This window comes from Rhinolophus sinicus, linkage group LG07 (assembly GCF_036562045.2).
Source record: "Rhinolophus sinicus isolate RSC01 linkage group LG07, ASM3656204v1, whole genome shotgun sequence".
Lineage (NCBI taxonomy): Eukaryota > Metazoa > Chordata > Mammalia > Chiroptera > Rhinolophidae > Rhinolophus > Rhinolophus sinicus.
In genome coordinates, this window is record NC_133757.1 from 12719619 (window position 1) to 12737839 (window position 18221).

The window sequence follows — 18221 nt, forward strand, 5'->3', positions numbered from 1 at the left end:
AAAAGGTTGTTTTTACTTACAGTTGGCATTGATCACCTTTTATTCCTTTAGTTGTGCAGAAACATTTTCCTGTGTGCATATGACAAATATTTGCATGTCCACTGCATGTACAAGCTGTAAGTCAAAACCAAAATTATATTGAATATTCTCCGTCACAAACACGTACCTTGCATTTCTGGGAAGATTTTATTATCTTATTTTTAAACCAAGTATTTTCCACTTGCCATCCAAATGCTAGGGTTGCTATGTGTTATTTTGAATTAAAGGGAAGTAACTTATTTAAAAATTTTGTGGAACACTTTAAAGTCCTTGAGGTATTCTTAAGTCTGGTATGGATCTGAGAATTTTTCCCATTCTCCTTTGGGCTTCTTTCCACTTCTAATTTGGACATCTACTTAATGAAATGATTCCCAAAGAGGACAAGAGCTTTGGAGTCAAACAGTTTAGCTTCAAAATGTACATCTATAAACACTAGATATATGACCTTAGGCAATTTATTTAACCTCTCTAGGCTAGTTCTTCATCTGCAAAAGGGCAATAATAATATTTAACTCTCAGGATTTATGTGAGAATTAAATGAGATAATGTATTTTAAAATACCTAACCCATATCGAGCACTTAATAAATTCAGGTATTACTTCTAGCACTATTCCGACAGCCAACAATAATAAAAACATAGTGTAAAAAAATGCATGTCTGTTTATTTGCTCCCAAAATCGTTCTTTTAAGCTTCTGAGATCGTTTTCAGTTTTGTTTTCCAGACTATTAACTGAAACATGACATAGTATAATAGTTACACACAGTCGATTTGGTTCCCAGGAACTGGCCTTGTTTTCTTACTTTGAATTCCTTGTTAAATAGCATTCCAATCATTTAGGACACAAACCTCACACATTATTGTGACCAACAGACAATCAACTGGTTGGTTCTAGTTCTTTTTTCTTTTTTAATTTTTATTAAATTTATTGGGTCATATTGATTAGTCACATTATATAGATTTCAAGTGTAAAATTCTACAATCATCCATACGTCACGTTGTGTGTTTACCACCCAGAGTCAATTCTCCTTCTATCACCATGTATTTGACCCCCTTCACCCTTTTCTACATGCACGATCTCTCTTGTGTCTGTCCCCTCCTTTTCATTATGACAGCCATCATTCAAGCACGGTCATTCACGTGTTCTCACTGACACCAGTACAATCACACGTCTGATCTTCCCACATTCAGTGTTTCTAGGCTACAACTTCTTCTCCAGTCCAGAGACATATTCTAAAGAGACATGGCTGACCATGTCACTAGCCCTTTTAAAAACTTTTAAGGAGAACAATTGTGTTCCTGCACACCACAAGCTAGTTAAACCATGCTATCGAGAAAAATGAAATAATGTGATTTTTTCCTGATTACATACACATATAAAAATAAGCCAATGAGCCATTGATTTTAATCAAAATATAAAATATTCTAGAACTCTACGCTCCTTGCTAAATGTTTATGACTATTTGCTTTGAAAAAATAATTAATGTAAAGTAAATACACATACTCCTAAACATGCATAAAAAATAAGCTGGTATTAGGTAGATTGTTAAGGACCTGTTTGGTTTTTGTCCTAGAAGAAATTTCCACATACAAGTGTAAATTTCTCTTCATAAGGAATGTTTAAATAAATCAGCATAATTTTCTTTTAGGTTTATAGAATTAGCTATGGAAACACAAAATGTGAGAATTACAGAAATGAATGAAAATGTACAGAAATGCAAGAAATAAAGGAAAGTACCATCGAGTAATAAAGGGACATTAAGATACTCGTATACTGACACCATATAACTTCATAAACAGGAAATGAATATACCATAATATCTTTTAATATTAACTTGCAGAGTTTCATATTAGTACTGTCTTACATTCAGAACTTCACTAAAAATGATGTTCATTAATATTTTAAAACTTGGATGAACCTTTCATTTATCCTTTAAGGCAGAACTGGATAAAAGTTAACACTTGCACAGTTTCTTAAAAGAATTATCATTTTATAGTAGCTTTAATAATTTCTGAGACCAAAAAATTGTGTTAAAATACCTTTTAATGTAAGCTCATTTTGAAAGTATTCCCTTGTGGTGCTATACTTCAGGCTAAAATGGCACAAATGTATTTTAAATTCAATTGTTTAAAATTTATACTTCATGAGTGTTCAAATTATTCTGTGGCTGTCAGCATTTGAGGTTATCTTTCTATGCTGAATAAGCACCTATGAAATCTTCATACAGTAGCTGTTGTTTGGCAAATTTTATATGATGATGATGATGATGATTTTATAGCCGAGACATACACGAGAGGGACATTATGTTATCACATGATATTTCTGTCCCCGATAATAAAAGTTGCAATGTCAAGTTATAACCAAAACTAAACAACAAGAATAGAAAAGAAAAAAAATGATGCTATAAGGGTTATTCGACACTAACCAAATGAGTTGAAGTCAAAGTTTAGTTTAAATTAAGACGGAAGGTAGAACTTTGTGCCAATTAAACATAGGATGGATGATGTTAAGGAGTAGGTTTAAGGAAGGGGCTAAAGGCAGCCAACACAGTTGCCCAGTACTCAAAGGTTCAGTGACTATGTGTCTAGCAGTTTCATGAGACCCAGCCCATATGTCTTTTAAAAGACGTCTAACAGGAAAAGCAGGATGTGTCTTCTACTACCTCCACTCAAAGGTCACCCTGAAACACCTGACTTAGTTCAGTGCCAAATAGTTTGCGTAGTCTCAGTTCTTCTTGCTCTTGTAATTCCTTCTAGTATGAGAACCAAAAGGATGAAAAGATCTTGAGAAACTGGAGTAAAGAAAATTTAGGGTAACAGCATCTGAGAGGAACACTTCACCAAGGAAACAAAGGATTTCAAAAAATTAGTATAGTGAGAGGACAAACTAGCTAAAAATATTGTAGAAGCTAGGCAATGAAGCTTTTTTTTTTAAATTATGTACTTGAAATAGGCAGCTCTACGTAATTTAAAAAGGCTTTCTTGGTTTCAATGTGATTAAATTTATATAAAAATGCTCTTCTGAACAGAATCTTTGATCAAAGCATAATTTCCTGGCTATATCATATACTAAATATCTACATATAATTATTCATTTAGTGGCTTCTCTTTGGAATACTTAAGATCTCAGGTTGGCTTTTCTCTGACACAAAGGATAATAATGTATACTCAGAAAATGCAAATTATTAATTTTGTTCTGTCAAAACAACTAATAAAACCAAGATTTCCGTGTCAAGTGATTTTCATTTATCTGCATCTTTAGATTATTCAGGTCAATGCTCCCAGTTTGAGAGAATTAAACTTCGTATTTTTATATTAAGAAATGCTCAAATTCATTTGGTTATAAACTTTCTGCTTCTATGAACAATCTGCAATATGTGAGAAGAGTTTAAAATGAAAAAAAACCTCCCATCCTAGCAGAGAGAAAGTTCATTATTCTCCCTATTGACTACTCTCTAGTCTCAGGGAATATTTGTGTCCATGCCGAGTGTATTTGTTAAAGTATCAAATATTCTATAAAAGTTGCTATGGACAGATATTCTTAATATGCTAAAAAGAAAAACATAAATTTTGCTGATAAGAAACAAAGGTAAAAACACAGAACTGTCACTATGCTGAAAGAACTCTTTTTTTTCCTAACTGGAAAATAATGAGTTTCTTTGTCACTATTAAACATACCTCTATCTATGTATATATTTATACAGCTACATAGAGAGAATATATATAGCTATATAGAGAGAGAATATCTACATATATAGATAGAATATCTACATAGACATATAGATAGATATATAATATAAGGTAAGTATGATATATAGAAATATCAGATGATTATACTACTCAAGAACCAAAAGAAAGAACAAAATGAACTAAAAAAAATAAATTAATAAATATAGACTTTAATAAATATAAACTTTACTAAAATCAAGTATGAATAAAATGTTAAAATATTAAGAATTTATTCATAATTACAATTAAACACCTTGTAATTAAACAAAAAGAATAAGAACTAGATGAAGAAAACTATTACTCATACAAGACTGCAGTTTTTAAAATGTCTGTTTATCCCATTATTTAGAGAGGTTTTTTCCTATAGTATGTCTTTTTTATAAATAATTGAATAAAACATACATGTAAAGATATTAAAATATGTTTAAGATTAATAACATTATAGCTTAGTTATCTTATATTTAGAAGAAGTTATAATAGAAAACACGCAATTCATAATAATCAGATAAAATTGAAAATCATAAATTGCCCTCAACTCTCAAGGGCTTACCCAGCTCCTTCCATCAGAATTAATCTCTTTGTCCGTGATGCTATCATTCAATTTCTTCATCACACTATTATAACACCCACTCAATGTATACAAATTTAAGTCCTGACACAGTAACCTGCACATAGTTAAGTACTCAATAATTGTGGAATTCAAGGATAAATCCCTCATTGCACAGTAGTGTAGTCCACTGAGTGTTGAATCAGTGCAGGATACTGAGCTCTTCTTCTATCCAAGGAAACGCTCACTTACTTTCTTTTACTACAATTTGTAAGTCAGACTGGAGATAATATGATAAAATACTACTGCCAAAAGTCTTAATCATATACTTTTATTAACATACTTAAGCCCACTGATGCTATAAATAATACTATTTGCAATAATAGTTAGCATTATAGAGTTAACATTTGCCGGAAAGATAGATTATTTCATATGTAAAGTGACTCATTTAAACCTCACAATAAATTAAATTAGCCATAGTTTGCAGGTGAGGAAACTGAGACAATAAGAAGTTAAATAATACCCAAGGTGACATTGGAATTGCTAGAATATGGACCCAAGCAGTATGATTCCAAAGCCCAAGCTCTTAACAGTTTTATTCTTTCATAACTACAAAGATTGATGGATGAATGGATGGATGGATGGCAGCCCCAGGGCAAGTTTTTGTCAGAGAATCTGATTTTATTAAAATGAGAAATTTTAATAAAACACTGAAAAATTCATTGTAATAATAGAATAGCCATAAATATTCCATAGTCTAAAAATAATCTGAGGAAAAATTACAAGCATATTTATATAATATTGACATTAATGTTAAATTGGCTTTAGTAGACCAAATTTTAAAAACAGTGTCTAAATCTGCAGTACAGGTTTAAAATCTCACTATTCAAATATAAGTCTATTTCCTTCTTTCCCCTAATATCATCATGGGCTCTGGACTTTAACACATGCATCTAATAAAAATAAACTCTTCTCAATAAAGTGAACTGAAAATGAAGAAATAGTAAGAAATATATACTTCCCATGTTTTATAAATTGATTTTAGCCAAAGTTACCTTAAAAATAATTCCCCCGTTGTGACATATTGTTTATTTAGTTGATGGAGAAACTGACCTAAAATGGTTTCTGCCACGTGGAACTGACCTAAGATGGTGGCCGAAGCAAAGAGAGAAGTCCCCAGCCTAAGCCCCAGCCCACTTCCCCATAACCCCCTCCAAGCCACACCCCGAGCCAATCACCAGATGACACCTACCCCTTCTCCTACTCGAAGAAGTCCCCAACCCATAAAAACCTGCTCAAAACCTTGCTAGGGGCTGAGTCTTTTGGGAAGGATCCCGCTGAGCCCACCAATGTAATAAAGCTGACTCTCCTAACTCTCTGAGTGCCGCTTAGGTTCTTTCCGGTCCTGGTATCCATAACATAGTTAGACAGTTAATGTGGTCTTAAGAAATAAAAATGACTTTCATAGATCACATCACCATAGAGAAATCAGACAGCATAATATTATCTTGCCAACTTTAGAAAACAAGGAAACGATAAGGAATTATTTAAAGCTTCATAAACTACCAGAGACTATGCAACAGTGAGTAAGATAGGTGTTTATCTTTGATTCCCTTCAATTTCCCATTGCATTGTGCCTCAGCTTGCCAGATGTGTAATGTCAGTCAGAAAAAGTAATATGGAATAACTAAACTAGTCTTAAACCTAGCAGAGAAGTATCATCTCCAAAGGGGGACATATTTCTAAAAGCACTATGACTATTGGAATGATAAAACTTACTACCATTCTAATTTAAAACATTTTACAGCTAATTTACTTATTAAAATGTTGCCTATGTTGGCAAAACATTAAAATAATACTTTAATCATCTACATGATATTGTATTTGGCAATGGATTCTTAGGTATATACTAAAAGCACAAACAACAAAAGAAAGAATAGATAAACTGGACTACAGCAAAATGTAAAACTTTTGTATTTCAAAGGCCACTATCCAAAAAGTAAAAATTTCTTCCATTCTTATAGACTAAGGGAAAATACTTGCAAATCATGTATCTGATAAGGGCTTCATATCCAAAATATATAAACTCTTAGAATTCAACAACAATCAGTAACAAGACCAAATAACTCAATAAAAAACAGGCAAAGAACTTGAATAGTCAATTTTTCAAGAAGATATATAAATGGCCAATAAGCACATGAAAAGACTCAGGGACTCAAATAAATATTTGCACACCCATGTTCATAGCGACAATATTCACAATAGCCTAAAGGTAGAAGCAACTCAAGTGTCCATCAATGGATAAATGAATAAACAAATTGGTATATAAATATACAAAATGCTGAGTAACAGAAGCCAGTCACAAGAGGTCACATATTGTATAATTCCACTTGTATGAATATCCGGAGTAAGTAAATTCATACAGACAGAAAGCAGATTAGTGGTTGCTGGAGAATGGAACAACTGCTTAATAAGTATGGAGTTTTTACTTTAAGGTGATGAAAATGTTTTGCAACTAGGCAGAGGTGAGGGTTGTGCAATATAAACAATCTATCTAAAAGAAACATTTTTGTCCAGTGGAAATTCAGTAGTAAAAAGCTGTGAAAAACAGATGGCTCCAAATCCTTGATCTTTTTTACTTCATAAACATAAAATAACAAATACTATGACTCCTAATAGGTGGACTCTAAATTCTGTGGATTCCATTGTGCCCATATCTGCTGCATCTTCTGTACACACTGAATACAGCATGAAGCTGTCTGTGGCTTTTGGCTAAGGGCTACCTGGATCCCCCCTGTCCTACTAACGTAATTCTGCGGGAAGAGTTAAGGGCAAGGCCTACGAATCACACATTTCCTTCCCCCACCACCAGTATGATCTTTGGTATTTTACTTAACTTCTTTGTGTATTTGGGTCTGTATGTAAAATGGGAATAAGAGTAATATCTCCTGCACAGTTGTTGCAAAGCTGGGATAAAATAATGAATATAAAGCTATGAGTACAGTGGCCTAGAACATAGAAAATAAAAAAATATCAGTCAATTCATCTGTATCAGCGCTTCAAACATGTCAGAGAATTCCATATCACAAAACTTCAACTGTTTTCAGTTAGCACCAAACCTGCTACTGTCTGAGCAATTTTGGTGACTCAAAGGCTGAGCCCGTCATCTCCTGTGTTTCTCCACCCTGAGTGCATGTGAGTCATTTGAGAAGCCTCAGAAAAGAATCAATGCCCAAGAATGACCCTATAACCCCAACCTAGATACTGATTTAATTATTTTAGGGAATGGTCCAGACATCCATATTTTTAAAAGACTCTCCAGGTAGTTTTAATATGCAGATAGTGTTGAAAATTTTATCTAGACCAAGCTCAGGCCCAACTCCCTCTAAAGATTTCTCGTTTCATAGCCAACAGCTAAGGCCTTTCTGTGGGTGCTACGTAGGCAATCTCAATTTAGAAAAAGTAGATAAAAAATTTAAAGGCTGGACAAAGACCAACATAAAGATAAAGAAGGATTACTATAAAATTACAATATAAAAGGAAAGACTTCAAGGAAATACCAAAAATTCTTTTAAAAGTAGGATAAAGAAGCAGTGGGATAGATAGGAAAATAGAGAAAAGTCGCGTTTAGTGAATGAAAATGTGAAGATCGTAGCTAGCATTTAAATGCTCTTTGAATGAGCTCCAATTCCTATTACCTGGTGCCACTATAACACATGATCTCTTTTGAGCTTTACAACCATCAAATGAAGTATTATCATCTCCCTTTCATATGAGAAAAAGGAGGCATTAAGAGGTTAATGAGCCAAGGTCATACATATAAACAATGGCAGAGTTGGGATTTCAGCCCAGGATTAACTCTAAATCCATTCTCTTAAACCTTACACTATACTACCACCCTATCCAAAAAAAACAAAAAAATTACCTGATGTAAGACATGCACAAACCTTTAATAATTCCTTATTTCTAAAGTCAAAACAATAGGTTACTATTATTAAAAAAAACTATCAACAGTGATTACTTTTGAATAGTAAGATTATAGGTAATTTTTAATTTTAATTTATATGTATTTGATACATTTTCTATAATAAACATGTATTCATTTTGAAATAAGAAAAAGTAAGATTTTTTAAAGCAAGTATAACACAGAATTTTTAGTTTACATAATCCTTATACAAATTCCCTTCCAAAAGTATTGACACAATGAAAACACTTTATTTAATAAAATATATTGTCCACAACAGGTTTATCTTTCTCAATTTTTCATTTCTGTAGGGGGAAAAAAACACGTAAGTAAAAGAAAAGAAAAGATAATTACCTGTACACTGTCCTCCATTGGTTGGATCTCCATAATATCCTGGCATGCAGTCTTGACACTGTTTTCCTGTGGTAAGATTTTTACACTGTTCGCACACGTTATTATTGATGCAAGTGCTATGTCCATTACACTGGCAAGCTAAAGAAAATAATAATAAAAATATTACAAATATATACAACAATACCAATTATAATAAATATCATGACAAAGAACTGAACTGATTTTAAAAATCTGAATGGTAGCAAAGTCCAAAAGACATTTCCCAAGTTGTTTTAATGTCTAACATATGTGGCTCAAAATATTAATGCAGGATAATACATACAGTAAATTCTGTATTGAAATGTTGCCTTACACTCTGTAAAATGTAGGGTTTAGAGATAAATTTGAATATAAAAGTTATAGCTAAGGAGGGAATACTTTTTAATATATTCCTTAAAGATTCGTGTGAATATTATGTCTATTCAGTTACATAAACACAAGAGTGAATAATACAGATTTGATAAAGAATGCTAAAATTCATCTTAATTATATTCACACATAACAACAAAGGATCAATAAATATAGAAAATTGTGTGGCAATAGGTCCTTACTTCAAGAAACTACATTAGTATAAAATGAAAAAAACAGAACTTTTAAATTAATTTGCATAAATATTTATCTTCTCTGGGCAGGAAAAGCTTCAAGGCTTAATTGAAATTCTATGTGATTGTGAACTAACAAAATCAGATTTCAAGCATGAGTTTTTTTGTGTCTTCAGAATATGAGTTTAATACATTTTTATATTAATATTACAACAGAATCCAAAAATTTCAGATGAGAGATAAAGTTCATATATGAAAGCTCATGCCTTTAGTGCCTATTTACATCATAATATTGACTTAGTTTACCATGCTTATCCAAACATCATCCTCACTGTCCCCTTCATAATCATTTTCATCCTCATTACAACTCAGCTGGCATTTAACTGAGCTCTCACACTAGCCAGGAAAGCCAATGTTAAGGCTATTCCAGTTGTTTTTGTCACTGGCATCTATTTCGATTGGTCTGTTTATAGATAGCATCAGTTTTAAAATATTGTAAATACCACCGCATTGCCATATAGCATACTAGACGGTATACATGAATTATACATGAATTTATTTAATCGTTCACTCCTCACAACAATTCTATGCGGAAGGTACTATTTCTAGGATCATTTCTAAGACGAGGAAGCCTAGGTTAAGCAATGACCCAAAGTCCCACAGCTTATCAATGGCAGAAACAAATGCATAATCAGGATGTATGAATCAAAAAACCCCAGACATTAAATCCCATACCACTTGGGATTTGAAAGTGATAGGAAAAATCCTATCACTGTGTGGAAAATTTGAAAGTGATAGGAAAAATCCCAAGAGACTAACATAAGATCAACATCAGTTAACATCCAATTGTGGAGACATAAACCCACATAAAGAGTGAAAATCAAATACCAGTACCTCACAGAAATTTTCAGAGGCGTAACTCTGTTGTAACATAGCATAGAAATGACATGGCATCATCATGGAAAAATGTTAAATACTCTTCATCACCCTTTTTATGCAATTGAGAAATATAGTTTTCAAACTTCTATTATCATACATTACATTATGAAACAGCTAGGAGAAAATTTAATATCAAAGGAAAATGTTCATAATAAATTAAGTGAAATGAAGATACAGAACATTATGTTTAAAACGATCACAATTTTGTTTTTAAATATATAAATATGCCTATGGAAAAGTTAATGACGGTTATCTTAGTTTAGCAAAATTTTTCTGCACCATCAATTTCCTATAATACACTCACATTACTTTTATAATAAGAAATAATAATGTTAACTTTAACTTTTGAACACTGTGCTTAAAAGTTTAAGGTCTTGTTTCACAGAAGGTCTTGTTTCAATTTTATGGGAAACCAATAAGGTTAATTCACTCAAGTAAAAACAAAATTTATTGAGTGCTCACTACATGTAAAGCATTACCTGAAAAATTCAAAATGAGAGATGGGTTACTTTAAGTATTTTATGAAATTCCTGGCTACATTTTTCCATCAGAAAAACAAATGCTTTAACTACTGAATAAGACGGTGAAATTTATCAATCACATTTAATTTCCTCCTCACAGATTACCACTGAAATAATAAGAAAACTTGTCAACAGCCACAAGAACTTGGGTGTGGTGACAACTACACAAATAAAACTGGAAAGTAGTAACCTACAACACTTCCAGAAATGAAAACAGGACCCCTGGCTTAATGCCACTCAACTGTCGCTTTCTGAAAGTGAGAAGTTCAGAAGACAGAGCTGGGAAATGCAGCAATCAAGAAGCATATCACACAGTTGTGTAATATGTGTACCACTACACAGCTGCTGGAAAGTGTGATACAGGAAAGGCTCACATTTCATGTCATGAATATACCACACAGAAAGCTGGTATAATGTAGACTTAACTGCAAGCAAAATTTCCAGCCAAGAGTAGAATGGTCATTGTCACAGCTTGTAACTGATATAGTAGCAATGGCAAAGGAGAAAGGATGTCACAGAAAGTAAGACCAAGGCATAGCGGCTGTATCAAACAAACAAGAAAAGCACACACTGGGAATGCTGTGATTATGTTTTATTCCCCACCGCTATCAGGTTGGATCAACAGGTAATGTCAACTTGTACCTTGTACTTCTCCCAGGATACTTACTTGAAAGGTTCTAATAATAACCTGGCTATGGAACATGAATAAAAACTAAAAAGAAGCCATCCTTACTGTTTTGTTTAAATTTTAAAACCTGCCCATATGGCTCCTCATCTATGGACACACAAACAGAAAAAAAAAAAAAAAGAAAGAAAAAAAACATAATGAAAAACTCACCATTTGATAGGCAAATAAAGTACATATTTTGAAAATTATGAGCTCTCTAAAACAGATGTAAACCATTTAAAAATATCTGCTTGACATTCTCAATAAAATTCAAAACTATATATACGCAGAAAAGCAAGGCTAAAATTTATCCCCCCAAAATGTTCAATACATAGCCTACCTTAAAAGAAAAGGCAATTATTATTGCTAGAAATAAAGCAGGAATTCAAATTAATGTTAAAGATAAGTTTGAGCTTCTGACAGAATTTTGCTATACATGGGGTAGACAAGCAAAAGCTAAGAAGCATGGGTTTTAAAACTCAGCAGGACCAGGAGATACAATCTCTGGCATACTCTACCAAGGGAACTAAACGGAACCATATTCATAAAGTTTGAAGCCTTCAATTGTAGCCCCTATCTGTGAAAAAGATACTAAATCGCACCACCAGCCCAAATAAGCAGAAAAGAAATCTTAAGTCACTACGTATCTGGATGAAAGAAAAAAGTCACTTGTGAGAAATTAAAGCCTGTACCAAGCATATGTGTTTGGTTGAAATTCATACCAACCACATGGTGGAAAAACCCCAACATCAAATATTAATGTGAAACCTGTTCTATAAAAAGGATTATAAAGACACATTATAAACAAATCTATGCCAATCAATGAAATAACCTAGATGAAAGAAGACAAAGTCATAGAAAGTCACTACCTATCAAAACTGACTCAAGAAGAAACAGAAAATACGACTAGGCTATACCAGTAAGGAGATTTAGTTAATAATCAACAAAGTGCCAGAAAAGTATAGCCCAAGATCAACTGGCTTAACTCTTGAATTCTACCAAATGGTTAAAGAATAAGAATCACCAATTATTAAAAAGCACTTCGAAAACACAGGAGCAAAGGAGAGACTTCCTAACTCAATCTGTGAGGTTATTATTAACCTAATACAAAAACAAACAAAGTCATCACAAGAAAATAAGATGACAGACTAATATCTCTTATGATTACAGATGCAAAATCCTCAACAAATTACTAGCAAACTGAATCCACAGGCACATAAAAAGGATTATACACTATGACTAAGTGGAATTTATCCCAGGACTGCAAGATTGTTTAAACCTGAAAATCAATCAAATAATACAGCATACTAATAGAGAAGGGGGGGGGGGAATCCCACATGAAATAAAGGGGAAAAACACCCACACAATAATCTCAATAGATGGAAAATTCTAAAATAGGAATAAAATGGAATTGTCTCAACTTGATAAATGACATGGATCAAAAATTCATAGCTAACATCATAATTAATGGTGAAAGAATGAAAGCTTTCCTTTTAAGATTGGAAACAAGACAAAAATGTTCTCTCTTGTGACTTCTATTCAAGATTGTAATGGAGGTTCTGGATAGGGCAATTAGGCAAGAAAAAGAAATGAAAGGCATCCGGATTAAAAAAGAAGATGGAAAACTAACTCTATTTGCAGATGACATGATCTTACTTATAGAAAACTCTAAAGATTCCACAAAAAATTATTTGAGCTAAAAAATGAGTTCAGAAATGTTGTAGGATGAAAGATCAATTAGTATAGAGAAATCCACTTTATTATATTTCTATACACTTACAATGAACAATCCAAAAATGAAATTAAGAAAACAATTACACTTATAATAGCGTCAGAAAGAATTAAGTACTTAGAAACACATTTAACCAAAGAAATGCAAGACATGTACGCATATTGTGAAAGCTATAAAACATTGGTGAACTAAATTAATGTAAAGATATTATGTATTCATGGACTGAAAGACTTAATATTATTAAGATAGCAATTCATTCCAATTGATCTACAAATTGAAAGCAGTATCTATCAAATACCAACAGATCTTTTCATAGACATAGATAAGCAGATCTAAAATTCATATGAAATTACAAAGGACCCAGACTAGCCAAAACAATCTTGAAAAGGAAAAGCAAAGTTGAAAAACTGGCACTTTCCAATTTCAAAAGCTACTACAAAATTACAGTAATCAAACCAGTGTGGTATTGGCATACAGATAAACATATACTAGATCACTGGACTAGAATTAGGTCCAGAAATAATCCCATGCATCTATGGTCAATTGATTTTCAACAAGGGTAAAAAATCATTAAGTAGGGAACACATAGTCTTTTCAGCAAATGGTGCTGGGGTAACTTGATATACACATGCAAAAGAATGAATTTGGACCCATATATCACATCGATGTAACAGTTAACTAAATGTGGATCAAAGACCTAAATGCAAGACCTAAAATTTAAAAAATGTTAGAAGAAAATATAGATGTAAATATTCATGATTTTGGATTAAGTAACGGTTTCTGAGATATGACACCAAAAGCACAAACCACCAACAGTAAAAAATAGATATACTGGACATCATCAAAATAAAAAGCCTTTGTGCCTCAAAGAACACTGCCAAGTAAGTGAAGAGGCAACCCACAGTATAGAAGAAAATATTTGAGAATATTATCTCTGATAAGGTCTTATACCCAGAATACATAAATAACTCTTAAAATTCTTCAGTTAAAAAAAATATAAATGAACAAAGGATTTGAAGACATTTTCAAAAGAAAATACATGAACAGCTAATAAGCACAAGAAAGGAGCATTATTAATCATAAGGAAAAGGTAAATCAAAACCACCGTGAGCTGCTTCACACCCACTAGGAAGGTAATAATCAAAATGATGGACAATAACCAGTGTTGGACATTATGGGGTAATTAAACCCTCATACACTGCTGGTGGCAATGTAAAATGGTAGCTCTGGAAAATCATCTAGCAATTCCTCAAAAGGTTAAATATAGATTTATTGTATGACTACTAATTCCATTCCTAGGTACAGACCAAAATCAACAAATAAACAAAACAATTCCACACAAAAACTTACAAAAAATGTTCATAGCTACATTATTCATAATAGCAAAAAAAGTAGAAATAAGCCAGAGATCCACCAACTGATGAATGTATAAACATGTGGGATGCAACTGAGTATTACTCAGTTATAAAAATAAGTAAAGGACTGATATATGCTATAATATGGATGAACTTTAAAAACTTATGCTAGGTGAAAGAAGCCAGACACAAAAGGAAACATATTATAAGGTTACATTTAGATGAAATTTTCAGAATAGACAAATCCATAGAGAAAGTAAATTAGTGGTTTTCACATGCTAGGGGAAGCAAAAATAGGTACCAACTGTTAAAGGGTATGAGATTTTGTTTGGGGGCAATTAAAATGTTCTGGAAGTATATAATGATGATAGTACCACACCTACTGATTATATTAAAAACCACTGAATTGTACACTTTAAAATGGTAGATTTCAGGCCATATGAGCTATGTCAATAAACAAACAAACAGAATTAATGAGATGAGCTGAAAAATAATTTGCACAAATTTTGCCATCTATGTACCGGTATGTACAACATTCATATTGTTACTTTCTCCTTGCTGTCAACAAAAAGTGGGACTTTTCCCACCCTTTGAACATGGGGTGGCATCTACACTGTCTCAGAACAATAGAATGCAGAAGAAGTGATGGTATAGAAATTCTGGCTTAGGCCTCAAGAGCCATCCATACTCTGCTCCCTTCTTCTTGGAATTGTACTCTGAGAATATCATGTATAGAAGCACAGTCTATATACTGGAGGGTGATAGGCCAAGTGCAGCAGAGAAGAGTCATTTGCAGCTGAAGACCCCTAGACCAACCAGCCAGCTCAGAAGTGTGTGAACATCTGAGACACTCTAAAACCAGTCAAGCTGCCAAACAGCAGCTACATGAGAAAAAACAGGAGACACTAGCAGAAAAGCCCAGCAGGATTCAGCAAAAACAGATGATGCAGAATCATGAATAAAACCCATTTAGTACTTTAATAGTGAGCTTAGGGTGCTATGTTCAATAGTAAGAAATAAATGAAACACAGATTTAAGAGAAAATTGGAAACATCTAAAGAAAAAATTAGTGAACTGAAATACAGATCAAAGGAGATGCAAGGATATAAAATATAGAGAAGACAGTAAGAAAAATTAGGGACATAGTGAAAATGCCTAACATAAGTGAAGCAAACTCCAAGAAATAGAGGACAGAATGAAACAATGAGCAGATACAATATTTGGAGAGATAATGGCAGAAAACTTGACAAAAATGATGCAAAACAAAGCCACAGAGTAATAAGCCATACAGTTCACAGTCACAATTTAAAAAATAAAACTGATACTTAAGTATATCAAATTAAAATTACTGACATCCAAAAACTAGGGGGAAAAATCTATTTGAAAAAGTCAGAGGGAGGAAAAAGACATACTGCTTTCAAAAGATAAACAATAAAACTGATAGAGAAATTCTTAAGAGAATAACAGGAAACTAAAAGAAAAGGAAAGTACAACTTTAAATTACTGAAAAGTATATCTGTCAACTTAGAATGATATTTCCAGTAAAAATATCCTTCAAATCTGAAGACACACAAACACATAATAAAAACGTTTTTCAGATACACAAAAGCTATGATAATTTAATGCTACAATGGAAAAACACAATAGTTAAGTTAAAGTTCATCAAGCTAAAGTGATATTATAGCAGAAGGAAATTCAGATCTATAGGAAAATATGAAGACCACAGGAAATGGTCAATCTATGGGTAAATAAAAAAAGATTTTTTTCTTATCATGATTTCTTTATAAGAAAATTGTTTAAAGCAAAAATAATAATGTATTGTGTGGTTAATAACATATGTAGAAGTACAATATTTGGCAATAATTATACAAAGGACAGGAAGGGAGCAAACGGAATTACACTATTGTAATATTCTTACCTTATACATGAAGTAGTATAATATTGATTCAAGGTAGACTGTGATAAGATAAAGATGACTATTACAATCACTACAGCAGTCACTAAAAAAAACACAAAAGAGGTATAGCTAAAAATCCAATGAAAGTGATAAAAATGGACTTAAAAAACACTCAATTAATCCAAAAAAGGCAAAAGGAGGAACAAACAACAGAGGGAAAAAATAAAGGAAAATTCTTAAACAAATACCACAATGGTAGGACTTAAACTCAATAATACCAATATTACATTAAATCTTAATGGACTAAAACTCTGATAAAAGACAGAGACTGTCAAACTAGATTTAAAAAGAAAAAAAAAGGCAAGACCTGCACACTATTTACAAGAGATTAATTATAAATAAAAACACACACATAGATGACTTCCACTTCTGCCCACAAAGGATTAACCACTCTGATAATTGACTTCTAATGGTAAACAACAAGAAAACTAAAGCAAACATATGAAACAATCACTTTCAGATATAATAGGCAGCTCAGGGATGGCATGCCAGAGAGAAGGAAAAAAAATATGACTGCTTGCTACCTGGAGGCAGATATGAGGATGCATCCCAGGGAGGGAAACCCAAAGGCCAGAAATGTCACTTAGTTGGGGAAACAAAGATCAAAGTTCAGGGAGGCCGTGGTGGCTAGAATTTGTGGAGCAAAACAGTACAGAAGAGAGAGCTGCACACAGTCATCTACAGAGATGAATCTCTGACTGAACAATGAATTGAACACATTTTGAAACTCCACGAAGCTGGAGAAAGCACCAGCAGAAAACAGTAAGTCAAACAATGCCGGTGTCTCACTTAAGACTGGAAACAGTTTGTATTCCCACTAGTCAAACTGGGGAGACCTCAGATACAATGAGCATTGTATAGAGACCACAAAAAGGAACTCACATAACTGCATGCCAGAATAAAGTTCAACATACTAAAAAAAAAAAACACCAAATCATAAACTACAAAAATTCACAATGTTCAAGATACCATCAAAAATAAACAAGCTAGAAAATTTGATCCATAATCAGTCAAAAATATATCAATAGAAACAAAGAAATGGCACACAGATGGAATGAGTAGAGGATTTTTAAAACAGCTATTAAAAATATTTCCATATATTCAAAAATACAGAGAAAAAGAGAAACATAAATTATAAAATGACTAAATACCACTTCTAAAAATGAAAAATAAAATATGCAAAATGAAAAATGAATTCAATGGGGAAGAAATAGTCTTTTCAACAATGATACTGAGACATCTAGATACCTGCAAAAGAATTAAGTTTCTATCTCACACCACGTACGAAAAGTAACTAAAACAGATCAAAGACTTAAATGTAAGAGCTAAAGCTATTAAACTCTTAAAAGAAAATATAGGCACAAATATTTGGGATCTGGGCAAAATATAAGGTTTCACAGGAATGACACAATAGCACCAAAAAAATGGAAAAAAATAGGACATCATCAAAATTTAAAACTTTTGTGATTCAAAGGACACTATCAAGAAAATAAAGACAACTCACAGAATGGGAGAAAATATTTGCAAATCAATTTTTGATAAGGGATTTGTATTCAGAATATATAAAGAACTATTACAGTTCAACAACAAAAAGTCAAATACTCCAATTCAAGTGGCCAAGAATCTAACAGACATGTCTCCAAAGAAGACATACAAATGGCCAATAAGCACTTGAAAAGATGCTCAACATCATTAGCCCAATAAATTATTTATGAAAACCACAATGACATACCACTTCACACCCACCAGGATGACTATAATCAAAATATGTGGTTGGCAAGGATGGAGGGTAACTGGAACCCTCATGTACTGCTAGTGGGAATGTAAAACAATGCAGC

The 18221-nt window shown here is 32.6% G+C and overlaps 1 protein-coding gene across 2 annotated transcripts in view; it reads right to left on the bottom strand.

Moving 5' to 3' along the window:
* Window positions 1–18221, bottom strand: part of ATRNL1 (attractin like 1) — a 564648-nt gene that overhangs the window by 406463 nt on the left and 139964 nt on the right. For both annotated transcript variants that reach the window (XM_019725236.2, XM_074338995.1), the window contains exons 19-20: window positions 8632–8769; window positions 21–114 (exon numbers count right to left, since the gene is read on the bottom strand). In XM_019725236.2, coding sequence (XP_019580795.2) covers window positions 21–114; window positions 8632–8769 — 232 coding nt within the window. The remainder of the gene's footprint in view (window positions 1–20; window positions 115–8631; window positions 8770–18221) is intronic.